General features: G+C 28.9%; 1 protein-coding gene across 1 annotated transcript; it reads right to left on the bottom strand.

Moving 5' to 3' along the window:
* Positions 1–4,269: 4,269 nt before the first annotated feature.
* LOC113523511 (cilia- and flagella-associated protein 99-like) lies at positions 4,270–6,486 on the bottom strand. The gene has a single exon (XM_026909495.3). It carries the CDS (start codon positions 6,413–6,415, stop codon positions 4,631–4,633), a length of 1,785 nt encoding a protein of 594 aa, XP_026765296.2. The 5' UTR covers positions 6,416–6,486; the 3' UTR covers positions 4,270–4,630.
* Between the last annotated feature and the right edge of the window lie 8,673 nt (positions 6,487–15,159).

Here is a 15,159-nt window from a genome sequence, read left to right as displayed (position 1 = left end):
ATGAAAAAACGTGAAAATGTTACATTATGTTTTAATGTCAATTAAAAATAATTATAATTATAATACTATAGATACTCTTTACTATAAATATTTGTGACAAAAGGCACGGAATATTAAACAAATAAAGAAATACTTCATGTTATTAAAAAATAATATTAATAATAGTAAAAATTTATATATAAATTTTTAAATTATAAAATTCTCAATATAGAACAGTTATTGTTTTTTTTTATGCAACTTAGAATAGAAAACTAGGTCCTACTGTGTTCTATTATTTTCGAATTTGTGAAAAATTAGGTAGCATCACGCACTCATAAATAAATATGTTAAACCTAACGGAGGTGTTGTCAGACAAATGTTAAATTTATTTATAGTGGGATCGTAAAAATCAGGTACACGGTTTAAAAGCATTTCATTTCAGAATAGTGGCGCGGGCAGATAATGTTGTTGCGCTGTGATAGCCGCGGAGTGTGGATGCATGTACGCGGCCCGCCCCAATAACAATAAATTTTGTGAGGCGTTTGAAGCACCGAGCGGACACTTGCGTTCTTACCAATGTTACACAAGATCGATTTTTTTTAATAAACATATCTATGAAAAAAAATTATAAGAATATTATTGGATAGCAGAGAAAGATTTCTAAAATTGTAATTTATGATTAAAATTGCTGCAGAAATGAGGTCTTGTAAAATGTTAAATTTATACTGAATTAAAAAAAAAACCACTATAAACTTTTTATAAAAAATAAACATCTTTGACTCTGAATGTATATTATTGTTTGGTTACATAGTAATAATGTTAATATAATATCCTTATTTACTTAGAATGCTTGTACTGATAACTTCAATACTATCCATATACCAACAACTGTATCATAACTGCCTTTTCGTTTTAAAGCCATATTAAAATCTGCATCTTCTTCGTTTTCACACTAAAATAAGCAATAACGTTTTTCACACATATCTTTGCACGATACTAAAGGATATGACATCATTCGCACATAAAATTCACATATTATTCATATGCAAATTGACTGAGCAATCATAACATAAATTCTTTAATATGCCCACTCTGAACAACCTTATAACGGAGGCCAATAAAATAATGTTCCCTGCAATAAGGACCGAATCGAGATTTCGCGGTTGACATTCAAAATTAGCCTTCCAAGCCAACTGCAGAAGCATATCGAATATACACTTTTAGTACGTTTTTTTACGTTGCAATTTATAACCGTATTCTTCAAATATTATCTTTTGCATTTAAGTATATAAAGTGTAACTCGAATCAGGACAGATTGCCATAAACAGATTAAAATTTAACAACCTTTGGTTAACTGTCCCAACGGAAACGCTATTTCAGATATTGGGTATAATAAAGTAAAGATTTATCTAAATATGCGACACGGAATGATGTTCGAGAAATGCATCATTAAAATTTTGTGTTCTTGACAAATTAAAAGAGGAATTAATTTAATATTTCAAATATAATTATTATACTAAAGATGTCACATAATCAATAGATTAACCAATTAAGATTAAGAGAACCGGAAACGAAAGCGAATCAGGTTTCTGAAGATAAATCATAAAAAAAAAAATAGATAAAGTATCGTAGTTTCCCATAAAATCATGAGCAGATTCAAAATGTAAGCACATTAAGTTATCTGTCGAATTATCTCGTTGTGGGCTACAATATTTATTTGTTTCTCACTCACGACGCCTCTAAGGTGATTGTGGGTAGAGTATTCTCTCCCAATTAGGTGGTTATTGACGTTTTACTGTTATCAAGTTAATCTTGGATCGTTGACCCATATTTATAGTTGTGACTATAAATATGGGTTCTACTGTTATTGTTAACATAAATTATTATTACAAAAACATTTGTCTCTATTATATACTTATATTTATGATAAATCAAATATATGATTTATAAAAATTCTAATATGTTACGTAAATTTTGTGACTTTGTTTTTGCAAATCATTTATTCATCATGTTGAATTATATTATTAACGTTATTATATAAGAGTATTATACTTGAAAATAAAATTGCTTGTAAAATATAGCGGCATTACTACACATACGACAATATCGATACAGAGCCTAAAGTCGACATTTATCCCAAAAAGGGAAGCTGTTAATAGAGTCATTCAACGTTACCGGTCGAATTATCTACAAAGAGAGAAGGCAGCTCGGATCGGTCGGAAATATAAATTTATTTTGTGGTTGTCGCGGAGACACGGGCGCCCGCGCCTCTATCTCGCCGCGTAATCTTGAACATTGGCGTTAAAGAATTTAAATTATACGCCGATACAAATGAACGGGCGACCCCGGCTTATTTATTGCCTTAATCCAAATTATATCGACTAGCTTTACTTGATATCAGACACATTGTCACGTGATTTGTACTATTACAGTGATACCGGCTTGTTATTGGATTATTATAAGCTCATATTACTGCTACTCATACAAGTTAACAACGCTAAAGTTATGTGTGCTATGGAAACCGATATAATTATAATCCTATTACTTTCTACGCGTCATAAAATTTCTAATTTGTGTGAAAAGAAACGCAAACTGTTTTTTCCTTGTGTCCTACAAACACAAACTTAGTCGGATGTTTGTTTTTTATTAGGATATTATAATTTAATGAAATGATCGGAAAATTTTAATACGTCTAACAGTTTTAGCAATAAATTTTCATATATGAAGATTAAGTCGTTGCCCTTGCGTATATCAAGTGAGGTTTCAATTCTGTCCTATAAATTCCAATTACTAATATTTCTCTTCTCGGAGCACTAATTAACTGTAGCAACCAATTCGCGCATGCGCAGCAATCGAACTCTGCCTGGAGACACCATTCGTCTTGCTACTATACTCTTCCTTCAAACACGTAGACTTGTGTACAGTGAGAATTGAAAATACCACGAATTAAATGTCTGACATGTTAATAGATATATAGTTTATATATAGGTATAAAAAACTTTTACCTAAAAAATATTAGTTGTTTACTATAGCTAATAATTTTTAGCTACGCAAATTTGTACCTATTCCTTTTCCACGAAGAGGTCGACCTGACAGAGTATATTGCTAGCAATGGGGCTACTAATCCCTATTACTAACAATTCCTTCTCCCCCCATGTGGCTTGAGTTGTTCTATAGAGCTCAAACCACATTACACAATATTATAAAAATAGACATAAATTATAATTTATACACAACAGAACTCTATTACTTAGAGCTTAGTTTCTTAAGACAATGAATGAGCTACTCAGGAATAAATATAACGATTTTTAAAATTTATTATTATACATATCAGGTCTATAATGTTATAACTCTATATTAGTCAAGCAAATTTATTACAGGATAACTTAATTTCAATGCTTATATGCTAATATGAACGATGCAATCAACTCTATTAAGACAGTATATTTAGGTGCACTCTCTCAATCCTCTATGCAACTAGATGGTCTAGAAAATTTTGTGTAACTAAAGAATGTTATTTGATCACTGAAAACACTGAACACATAAATACACTTTGAATTTATTTTCTTTTCAAAAACTTTACCTCAGCCCAACAAGTTCATAAGGTAGAAATATCTAATTGTTATTTATATTCTAGATTATAGAGAAATTATTGTCTTTAGCGAAAGAGGTTTGTTTGAAACGAAGCATTTGGCGTTCCATTGTTTCTGCCTACCCTAATGGGAGACAGGCGTGACAGATATGTATATATGTATGTATTGTCTTTAATATTTTTTTTTTTAAACAACTTACCTCTTTATAACATTTTATTCGCTCTTCACTGGTTGCCTAAAAGAAAACGAGCCTGCTATCACCATATGAACCAAATAATTCTTATATTTTTGTAAACATGAAGGTTTGTAAAAATGTCTAGATATTCGTTACTTAACTACATTTAAATGTCTAATCTTTGAATGAAATATAATATTTTCTTTAACAGTAAAATTACTGGATTGATTTGAGTGGAAATTTATAGATATAAAGTACATGGAGAATAGGTATATTACTCTGTAAGTCACGAACTACCAGTTTTATCACAATTGATATTGTTCTTTATTATGAAATAAAATCTTAAATTATTAACATTTGGAAAATTAAAGATTCGAATATTCATCTTTTAGCAGCATTAAAGAAACATGATTTCTAAAAATTAATTTATTTTCATCATAAATTCACAAAAAATAATAATAATTAATTAAATAGTAATTATAAGATATACCTAATAGGCAATAAAAAGCAAAACAAGTACGAGTAATATTCGTGCCTTCGGGGTACTTTAACATTTTTAATTGAAACAGTTCTAAATCTTAAGGACAAACATGAAAATAAATTCTGTAAATTTGCTCTATTTATGTCTATAAAAGTTTTCTTTGTACCAAGTTTTACGATTCTATGCATTTTCTAAAAGTATTTCTTTTTATTATGGTTACAATATACCATTATGTTGATTCCAGCTAGATTAAAAAATTTGAGGACAATTTCAAAATATTTAACAATTCAAATATTAAATCTTCGATTTTTAAGACGTACCTACAGATAGACAGATTGACAACAAAATTATAAGTTATTACCTTTTGTATACGGAACTACCATAACAAATAGGTATTTAATGTTAATTTTGGTTCGTTAACTTAATACGTAATTTACGTTTCTCTTCTAAAATCTTTTTTAAATCGTTTATTTCTTTAGAAGACGCCGATTCAAAGGTGACCTTCCCTCTTATATTCTGTTTTCTAGATAATGAACGCTGAGTCATATAATTTTTAATGTAAATTTTGGTATTTTCTAACTCTTGTTTTGTTACTGTCTTTTGTTCCATGATGATTCTCCTTTTACTTTCTAGTTCTTCTTGTAGTCTAATTTTAAATGAACTTAGTCTTTCTTGTAATTCTGCCATTGACATTTCACATAATAAACCCAACCCTGAAGTTTCCGTTAAATCTATAATTCTAGAAAGTTTAGCTTTCTTTGCAATCATATCTAATATTTTTATCTCTTTTATCATAGTAACTTTTTGCTCTAATTCCTCTTGTTTCTCTTTCATCGCTTTTTCTAGCAATATTTCAGATTCTTTTTTTAATTGATAAGCAGTTGCCTTCTTTTTAGCTAAAATATCGTTTTTTGCATTAATTAAATTAAGTTCCAACATTGAAAGCTTTTCTATTTGCTTACGATTTTTATCCATTTCAATTTTCTTCCACCTCTCAATTTCTTCACTCCACATCTCCTTTTCTTTAAGAAATTTCTCATAATTCTTTTTATTTGCATCTTGTATTTTCTTTTTCGCAATTACAGCTTCTTCATATGAGATTTGACCCATTAAATGTTTTCTTTCTATGTCAAACAATCTTTTTCTTTCTTTCTCCTGACGAGCGTGTTCTTGTAATTCTTCAAATTTAGTTGTGTTTCTACAGGTAATCATTAATGTTTGAAGCCATTCTACTTCTTCTTCTTCAGCAAGCTGTATCCTTTTATTTATTCTTTTAAGTGTAGCTGTTGTTTCCTTTACTGGAGGATGAGAATTTCGAAAATTGTAACTTTTATTCGGTTTCGAAAGTACTTTGGTTATTTCATTTTCAATTTCGTCTCTGATACTAGAAATATTTTTGTAATATCGACTAGATTTTGCTTGTGCATAATGAAAATTATTATTTTTAGCATCATTCAATAATTGTGAAGCTTTTTGTTGATTTTTTTCATGAAGATATTTTAATCGTTGATCAATGACGCTTTTTGTAAGCATTTTTTTACTTTTAACTAGCATAGAATTTGGAGGGGTTGCTGGTAGAGAATTTTCAACTACAGGAGAGTAAAATTCTTTACATTTTCTATTTAAAACATTTGGCTGTATTGGTATTGTAGGTGGCTTTTTTTTTCTACTTTCCAACTTTTTCAAATATTCAGAATAGTTATGAGCCATTTCACTTATGTGTGGCTGCCAAGTAAAAAGAGGATTTATAATTTTGTTAGTTATGAAATTTGTATCATAAGTAGTTTGAGCAATTTGTGATATTAATGGAAGGATTTCACTACTAAAAAATTTCGTAAATGTATTCAATAATGGTTTACTTAAATTAAAAAGACATTTGTAGAAGTAACTTGTAACTTTAGGTTCAATTTGGAAAATAACAGCATGTAGAATAATCATAAAATAATCCTGGTCTTCACCTGTCAATTCTTCAGATACATATAAAGCAATTTCTTTTAAAAACTGATCATGTCTTTGTATTCCTAGAAAAGATTCAGTAATCCATGAAATCTTTGCATCTTCCGTATTTTCTGGGCATTTTTCAATGTATGCTTTCATATATTCATATGGAGAAACAGCAGAAGCTGCATAATCCATTATAATATTTCTTAACATTTTTACATTTCCTGATGTATAATAGTAAACCATTTTCAAAATAGTTTACTACGGATTTTTATAATAGAAAATAAATCATAACGTGACGAATCGATATAACAAATAATTTTAGTGACAGATGACATTTACGTACTTTTTTCTCTTAATTATCCTTTTTGAAAAGTATACAGCCAGTTGTCGTTTAATATTAAGTAGAAACTATTGTATTAACTTATTATATATCCTGATTTATCTTAAGATACATACTTTTGATACATTTAATAAACGTATACTAAATACGTTTATTAATTGTATGGAAAGACCTTAATTTACGATTAATCTTAATTTATGTACAATATTTTTTATTTTGCAAACAAGCTAATAGTGCACATCACAATGGACATCATAGAACATACATTGTTCTCCATGCGTTGTTATTCCTAAATACTAAGGTGTTATGCCTCTGTGCTTTGTTATTTCCATACCTTGTCCTAACATTCAAACTTCTATTAAAAGAAAGTTCGGTTTCACATCGTTCTCTGTTGTAAATCTTATCATAATTTGGTTGCTTGGTTATGTTACTTTTATTTTTATCCTTAATCAATATATTATATATATATAAGAGAATGCTGATTGATTAAACTATATGTTAATATACAGCTGAAACCTCTGAATTTAGAATCTCCAAATTTTGCAGAAAGTTTCTGTGAATAGCGTAGGTGGATAAAACGAAGGTTGAAATATATGCTTATTAGCTTTTAAAGTATTTACTTCTAAACAAGTGAAATAGGGGATTAAAGTTTGTATGGGAGTTCTGTTATAATTGAAATTAGAAGTACTTTAGTTTTAGATTTCTAATTAGAAATAAATTAAATGCTCTTTTGCATTTTTGTAAATATACCCCTAAAGAAGTGAAGTGAGATATGAAAGTTTTACAGGACTTTTGTCATTTTTAAGTTAGAGGTATGATTATTTGTTCTTAGGCTTTTGATTAAAAACAAATCGCTTTTAAGTAGTTTTGAAAATTCTATTCTTAGATGATAATTTGTTAATTTAAGTTAGGAAGGCGAATTATTAAGTTGAGAAATAAAGTGTTTCATTATTTTTGAAAACCAAATACCTCACGCGAGCAAAGTTCTGGACAAACTAATAATACATGATATGATTAATAATGTTTATTTGTTACCTTTCTCATATGTATATACAAATAGACGTAAAGAATATCCAGGCTTTTCTAATAGAGTGATAGCATATCCCTTTCATATTTTTTTGTTCTGTAACCGTTCTGTCGTTTCTATCAAAAAATGGGGGCGGTTAAAAAATGTTTCGTAAGTAAGTATCCTATATCGTGTATCGTGTATAAGAATCAGGTGTATTTAATTAAGTAACCAATCTGTGTTTTCGCCGGGCTGTCATTAATCAATCATTCTAAATCTATCCAAACCTTTTATTGGACAGCTCTACACTTCGGTGAGTTCCGATACGCTCAAAATGCAAGTCACACAGGACCTCTTAAAATATAATAATCGTGTTAAACACAACCATAAAAGCCATATTCGATTAGAAGAATTTTAAATAGGTTCCAGTCTTGTTATCTTCGGGCTATTGTCGAACAGTAACTACGTATCATGTTGGTATGAGTTTTTGTTCTCGCTCTTTGTAATTGCTATTGCTTCGCTCGATGGCATTCACTGATGAACTTATTAACGTGTTGTTGGGTTATTGTACTATAGATTTGAGGTAACAGAATGATGATATTTTTCTTAGAGTACAAAGTTTTTTTATATCATTATGGGTACCTATGTAATGAAGCAGGAGTCATCATCGTATCATCATTTCTTTTTGCCCCTGGAATTTCGTACGAGGCGATTAAGAGGTTAAAGCAGTATTGTCAGTGTAAGAAAAGGAAATCTTATAATAAAACCCTATGGCAAACCGCTTAGCCAGTATGGTAAGATTAGGCTAATGTCCTCTTCGTAAGGAGGAGACCTACGGTCAACATTAGAGCGCTATGGACAGAGATATACATAGATATCTTTGAATCTACCTATAGGCACAGTATAAGTATAGTACTGTAGATCAGTCTTGTGTTAATACTGCACTAATTACGTTATAACATATATGTTATGAGAAGACACTCTTTTAATAAATATGTATTTATTAAATATCTTCTTATTAACTGATAGTTATATTCTTATCCTTTAATATATGTGTTTGTGATATCATAAAATTTAGCATAAAAGTAGTATTTGAAATGGAGAAATTTTTTATTGGCTTTATCGATCAATTAATATGTCCCGGTCACGCGAATGTATTTACGAATACGACTAATAGAACTAATAAAACAATGAATATACATTCTGTCTGTTTGTTTTTGTCTAGTGTGTCAAATAAAATTTTACAAATAATGTCAATCTCAAGTCTGAACTTATAGGTACATTATTAGATTCGTAACCATTAATATCACTTTCTGTTTTTTGTGATATATGATTTAAACCATCGCCAGTGTGTATATATATATATATATATATATATATATATATATATATGTATAATATATATATATATATACATATATACTTGAGCCTACTCATAGATTTGACATGTAATGACACCCTTCTTTAAGGTAGTTTTTTTTCTTAACTGGTGAGAATATTCCACGTCATCCCATGGATTTCTTCAGCTGTCCAACTTATAATTATCGTTCATCTATAAGTAACAGATGAAGGTTATTCTGGCTCATCAGTTACTTTATTTTTATAGTAATGAGTTAAATGTCATCAATATTTTTATGATTAGAAACAAATGACCAAAAAAATTTTATATTATCCTTAATACTACTTTCTACCCTACAAATATACTCTCTATGACATTTTTGTGATTCCTTTTTAAAACGTTCTCTATATAAAGAAAAAATTTCATAGTCTGACCTATTTCCATACTTCTTCCATCTAATCCACGCCTGATTTTTATTTTTGAAAATATGTATTAAAGAAGATGTAAACCAAGGCGGAAAGCGAGACGATTTTGTGAATTTAACTGGACCATGTTTTTTTATTAACCCATAAATAACTTCATAAAAACTATTAACGGCAGACAGCCGATTTATCTTTAAATAAATCATCCCAATCTACTTTAGATTTTTATTAATGAATAATTAGCGCCTTTAAAGAAATAATAAGTTTTAATTTTAGAAGGTATACAATAAAAACTATTAACGGCAGATTCAGCCGATTTATCTTTAAATAAATCATCCCAATCTACTTTAGACAATTCTTCATTTATTAATGAATAATTAGCGCCTTTAAAGAAATAATAAGTTTTAATTTTAGAAGGTATACACTTTAAATTAAATTAAAGTCTTGTGCACTAATGAAGACACTCCTTCTTATTAACTGATAGTTGTAATTCTTTAATATATGTGTTTGTGATATTATAAAATTTAGCATAAACGTAGTATTTGAAGTAGAGAAATTTTTTAATGGCTTTATCGATCAAGTAATATGTCCCGGTCACGCGAATGTATTTACGAATACAACTTAGAACTAATAAAACAACTTTGAACACAAATCAATTTCAATATAATATTAGCTGTCAGGCCACGTCAAATTACCGTCCTAATGAACTATACGGCACTTTTTTTTCTCACGTATTGGTAGACGAGTGTCTAATGTTTCTCAAGTTAGTCATTTTAATGTTCATATCATTGTCTAGTCCGATAATACCCACTGACATTTTTAGTTTCAAGTATTTATTATATAATTTTATTAAGAGGGTATTTGCAGGTTTTAAAATTATAAAAAAAATAAAATACCAGAAAATGAATTGCCAATGCACTATTGGCAATTTATTTCAATTTATAGGTTCGCTATAACTTAATTTAGTCGCGGTAATTGTTTGGCATGTCTTATTTTGTCTGTGCCCCTCTTAGATCGTGTCCTATTAAAAACAAGTCTAAGAAAGTAAGCTATTGCGGCCCATAAATTATTAATACCGGAGAATTCTTTTGCACACGACTCGAAGATCCCAAATATTCAGTACTTATAATATATCAGTAGATACGCGATCTCTTTAAATATATGTTTATAATCTATATTTTACTTTATCCTGCTACTTATATTATTTTAATTATATTTTTAATATAAATAATTATGTGATGTTTGAGAAATTAGAAACATCTATTATTTTGACGTGGTAGACGTTTTTAATAATTAGTACAAAAAATATATGAAGTTAATTTTTAGTTTACACAATTTGGTTCACATAAATCAGTGCCAACCGTTCGTCGGAAATAATTAGCAAGGTGAGGTGAGACGTGAATGGCACCGATTTTTCTCCTGTATACGCCGAAGACGCACCTTGTTTTGCAGGTGTATCGAAGTACAATACTTTTTCACAATATGTGTGTACTCCTTATTAACATTATAAACGTAAAAGTGAGGTTTTTGCTACTTCTCAGCTCCTTAACGGCTTAACCAATCTCTATAAAATTTGGTATACACGTACTATATGGAATGGAGAAGGATATAAGTTATTTTTTTTATACAACTTAGAATAAACAAGTGACGGCCCACCTGATGGAAAGTTTGACATGAGCAGTACCATGGACATAACAGAGTATACTGTTTCCTGAAACCCCCATGCGCCATAACCAATCTCTATAAAATTTGGCCATATCCCACCCTTCAAACCGTACAACTGCTATTAAAACACGAATGGAATGGACTTTTGAAAAGTCTCCCTCTGGTAAATATATATAGTAAAGTTATATTTTTATTCCGGACAATGAATATATTCCAGCTATGCAGATGAAATCGCGTGTAAAAATTAGTATAATATATAACAATAGATCAACATTTTATTTACTTTTCCAAAAAGACCTCAATGGTAATTAATGAGTTCAAATCAAGCCAAACATCCTTATTTTTCAACTAGTTGTTTCTAGCGACTCAACAGGCGTGAAGTATAATGTACCCTATATCTTAAGATAGGAAATAATAAAACCTGTGTACCAAATTCATTCAAATTGGTTCAGCCGTTTAAGAATGATTGAATAACAAACATACAAACATCTTTATATGAAAATCTATATTAGGAAAGATTTGTCAGTTTGTTTATTTGTGATGAATAAAATAGAAAAACCAATCAATCGATTTAAAAAAATCCTTCACGTATAGAATCATTTATACATAAACATACATATACATGTCCACTGATAAACATTATCAGCAAGTAACATAGGTTACATATTAGGTATTTTCAAAAATTCTATCTACCCGTGTAAAGCCAGGTTAGATAACTAGTATCTTATTAAACTATCACATTTTTAATACAAGTGTTAATAGGATTATAGAAGGCTAAGACAATTTAATAAGAATCTATCACTACTTTAGAAATTATGGTAATGTGATATCAAAGTTATGTGTTGCCAAAGTTAACTAAAAGATTTACGACTTTATTTTTCGGATCTCCGTGTAATGACGAAGTTAAAATATATATTATATATAAATAACGTAAGGAATTATGAGAAATAAGACATCTTTACATACAAAAGAAGGAAAACTCGAAATAAATCCTTATACCAAATCACGTAACAGGGTAATAAATACTATTACTAATATCTCCTCTAACGAAGGGAATCCTATTATCAGGGCTGGTTGCTCTGTACTGATATTTTCATAGCATTTCAATTCCATTCGTTATTAGTTACGCAAGCTATAGCCTGCCAATCGTCCATTTCAGCTTGCTTTACGAATATCTACCATCACCTGCTTATTTCCTGAATATATTACTATACATTTTTTATTGCAAAAATATTAAAGTATTATTTATATGAATGCCTCCCCAACAAAGATATAGGTATTGCATTAAAATTATACATTTGATAAGTAAATGTCGAGAGGATGGTTCGTCCCCAAAGGTATGTTGTTATTTATTGATGTTCTCATAAAAGGCGCACCGCGGCGCGGACGCGGCCACATTTAAACTCCATTACCGACATTACTCTTGTGATAATTGAAAAGTTCTACATTGTTGATAAATATTATTTTCAATTAATTTAAATAGGAAAATATTATCAATTTTACTGTATTTTTCAACAAACTCGTGTGTACACATTCTAGAAAAAATATTGTGATTAATTTAGAATCATGTAAGTAATAAGATATGGGTACATAAAAATTCTAGAATACTCACATAATCCTTGTCATATATATTATAGGTCAGCGATACTTGAAGTGGGTTCCGCGGAACCTAGGAGTTTCTGAGAAAATACTCCATGGTTCCGTGGAATAACTTTTGACTGTGAACTTATAAATTATTATAAGCAAATATATAATAGCACAAAATACGTAATGAGAAAAACTCATCACTGCTATATAAGTAGGTAGGTAGTAAGCGAGAATTTTTTAAAATATTTCTAACAAATTTGTTTTTCTTTTTTAAATTACCGTGTCTTTGATTTGGTGGGTGTTTCATTATTTTAAAAGTTTAGGAACTCTTGCTGTATATATAATTGTTTCATCACACTGAACTTGATATATATATATATATATATATATATATATATATATATATATATATATATATATATATACTTCTTCCATTGAACAACAACGCAGTCTAAAAGAGATTTCTTCCATATATTCGGATAAGAAGTAGTGAGTGGGCAGTAGTAGTGCAAGACAGAAATTAAAATAAATATTTACATAAATTATAAATAATTATATATATACATACATACACATACATACATATATACACACACACATATACATATATATAAATATGAGTTTTGTAAACACAGCACTTGCTGCGGTAAACTACAAAACACTTACAAAACGTAATAATATATAACATAATATTATATGTATAATATAAAACTTTAATATTCTGAAATCATATTGTATGGATGCATATGTTGAACTAAGACAATAGATAAATTTTATTCAACAAAAGTCACTGATTATTTTCGAACTGAATGCAGAATTATCGAAAGGTTATTAACAAGGCCCACCTAAGGAGAAGCTTCATCAATCTCCGTGGCCAGTTACAAAGGACCTTAACAAAGAATTATGGGTCTTTATGTATAGTCGCTACTATGTTGAAGAATTATTACTTCATTTTAATGACCACTTCGTGATTAGACATTGCCTTTCCGTGGCTCTATAGCTTTATTACATAAATCTCGAGAGAATACGACCGGTGCAATAACGACGAAAATTTCTTACCCACTAATGTTCGAAGTGTTCATTAAAATATCAGTCAGTTTACCAGCAAGTAGTCAACGGAAAATGATAATATAAAAACTGCCGCAGGACTGTATGTTATATTATATTACACGAGCGCATTCGAGAAAGAATCGACTCGATCTGGCTTTATTGATACAAATTAGTACTTAACTAAAAACAATCGAAAAAGTTTTAGAATAAGTAAAGCCATTGCAATAATGATTTTAAATTACTCGTCATTTTAATTAATTGAATATTAAACTTTTTAAAAATGCGATATAATTTTATTTTATTAAGAATTTGAAGTACTTTTCAAGCACTTTCAAAGAATACTATACTTATTATATAATTAATTTTAAATTATATACTAAATGTATTTAAATTTTTACACCTATTTACATTGTATTGAGTATGTAGTACTCGCATACTATTTTCAATTCTATCACTATATTACTTTCCAAAATCCAACTTGAAAAAACAGTATAATAGTAATAATAAGTTTAATAGAAAAGAATATAATATATTAAATTTGCATTGCAATCCTATATTGTAATTTCTACTATGTTTTATTTATATATACTTTCTATATATTTAAAGCAATAATAGCAATACTGGGAAAACGAAGGTGCTTTTGTACGAGTAGTATAATATTTCTACTATGTATACTATCTTTCAGATAAGATAAGCTGTGTAAAATTTTGATGCTCTCGAGCGCAGTCATGATAAAGTTTGATGACCACTGATGTTATTTATTTGTTTAGTAATTTATATAAGGTTTGTTACTGTTTTATTGACCGTATTAAATCAAGCCCCAATAAGGCAGCCATTCATGTTTATTTTTACGAAGTTCTGCTTGGTATGCCCAATAAATTATTAACTTGGTCACTTTTATCACGGGTCCGTGGTAACATTTATCGGACGTTGATAGATATGAGGATATAGGTGAAAATAATTATCTACATTAAATAAAATCTATAAACACAACCCTTATAAAATATTTACGAATAGGTTTATTTATCTATGCTATAAGGTTCAAATAATCCATTTATACAAGTCAGATACATTATTTAGAAAATTTTAGGTAGGTATGTAACATATAGTAGCTAGCATTTTTTTTATTTTTCAGTTTTGATGTCAATGTTTTTTTGGCTTTTTTTTATTATATAAATTTTGATCTTTATAACAATGTCTATTTTTCATACATGTTTGAGAAAAAAATCCATGTTTATACATACCTTTATAAATGTAACTATTTAAGATTTTTCATTCCCTGAGATAAGAGAGTGTTTTCCATTTTTTTTCATGATCATAAGTCAAAACTATAGTTAAAATTAATAATTTAGATTTAAAATACACAAATGAAGCCCTTATATATGACACTTGTTTTGAAACACAGCCATGCAAACACAACTGCTTCACGTAATATGTGTCGAAACAATATGTAAGATTACAAATTTTATATCGAAGACAAATAAAGCTGCACTGTAAAGGTTCCATTGAGCTTTTTTTAGTATTCATTCATTTAAATTCACATCCGCTGTAGACTGTCCACCGCTGAATATAGGCCTC

This window comes from Galleria mellonella, unplaced genomic scaffold, assembly GCF_026898425.1.
Source record: "Galleria mellonella isolate WM207_F2 unplaced genomic scaffold, CSIRO_AGI_GalMel_v1 utg310, whole genome shotgun sequence".
In the NCBI taxonomy this organism is placed as follows: domain Eukaryota; kingdom Metazoa; phylum Arthropoda; class Insecta; order Lepidoptera; family Pyralidae; genus Galleria; species Galleria mellonella.
Note: the sequence above shows the minus strand (reverse complement) of the source record. Positions and strands in the feature narration are given on the sequence as shown.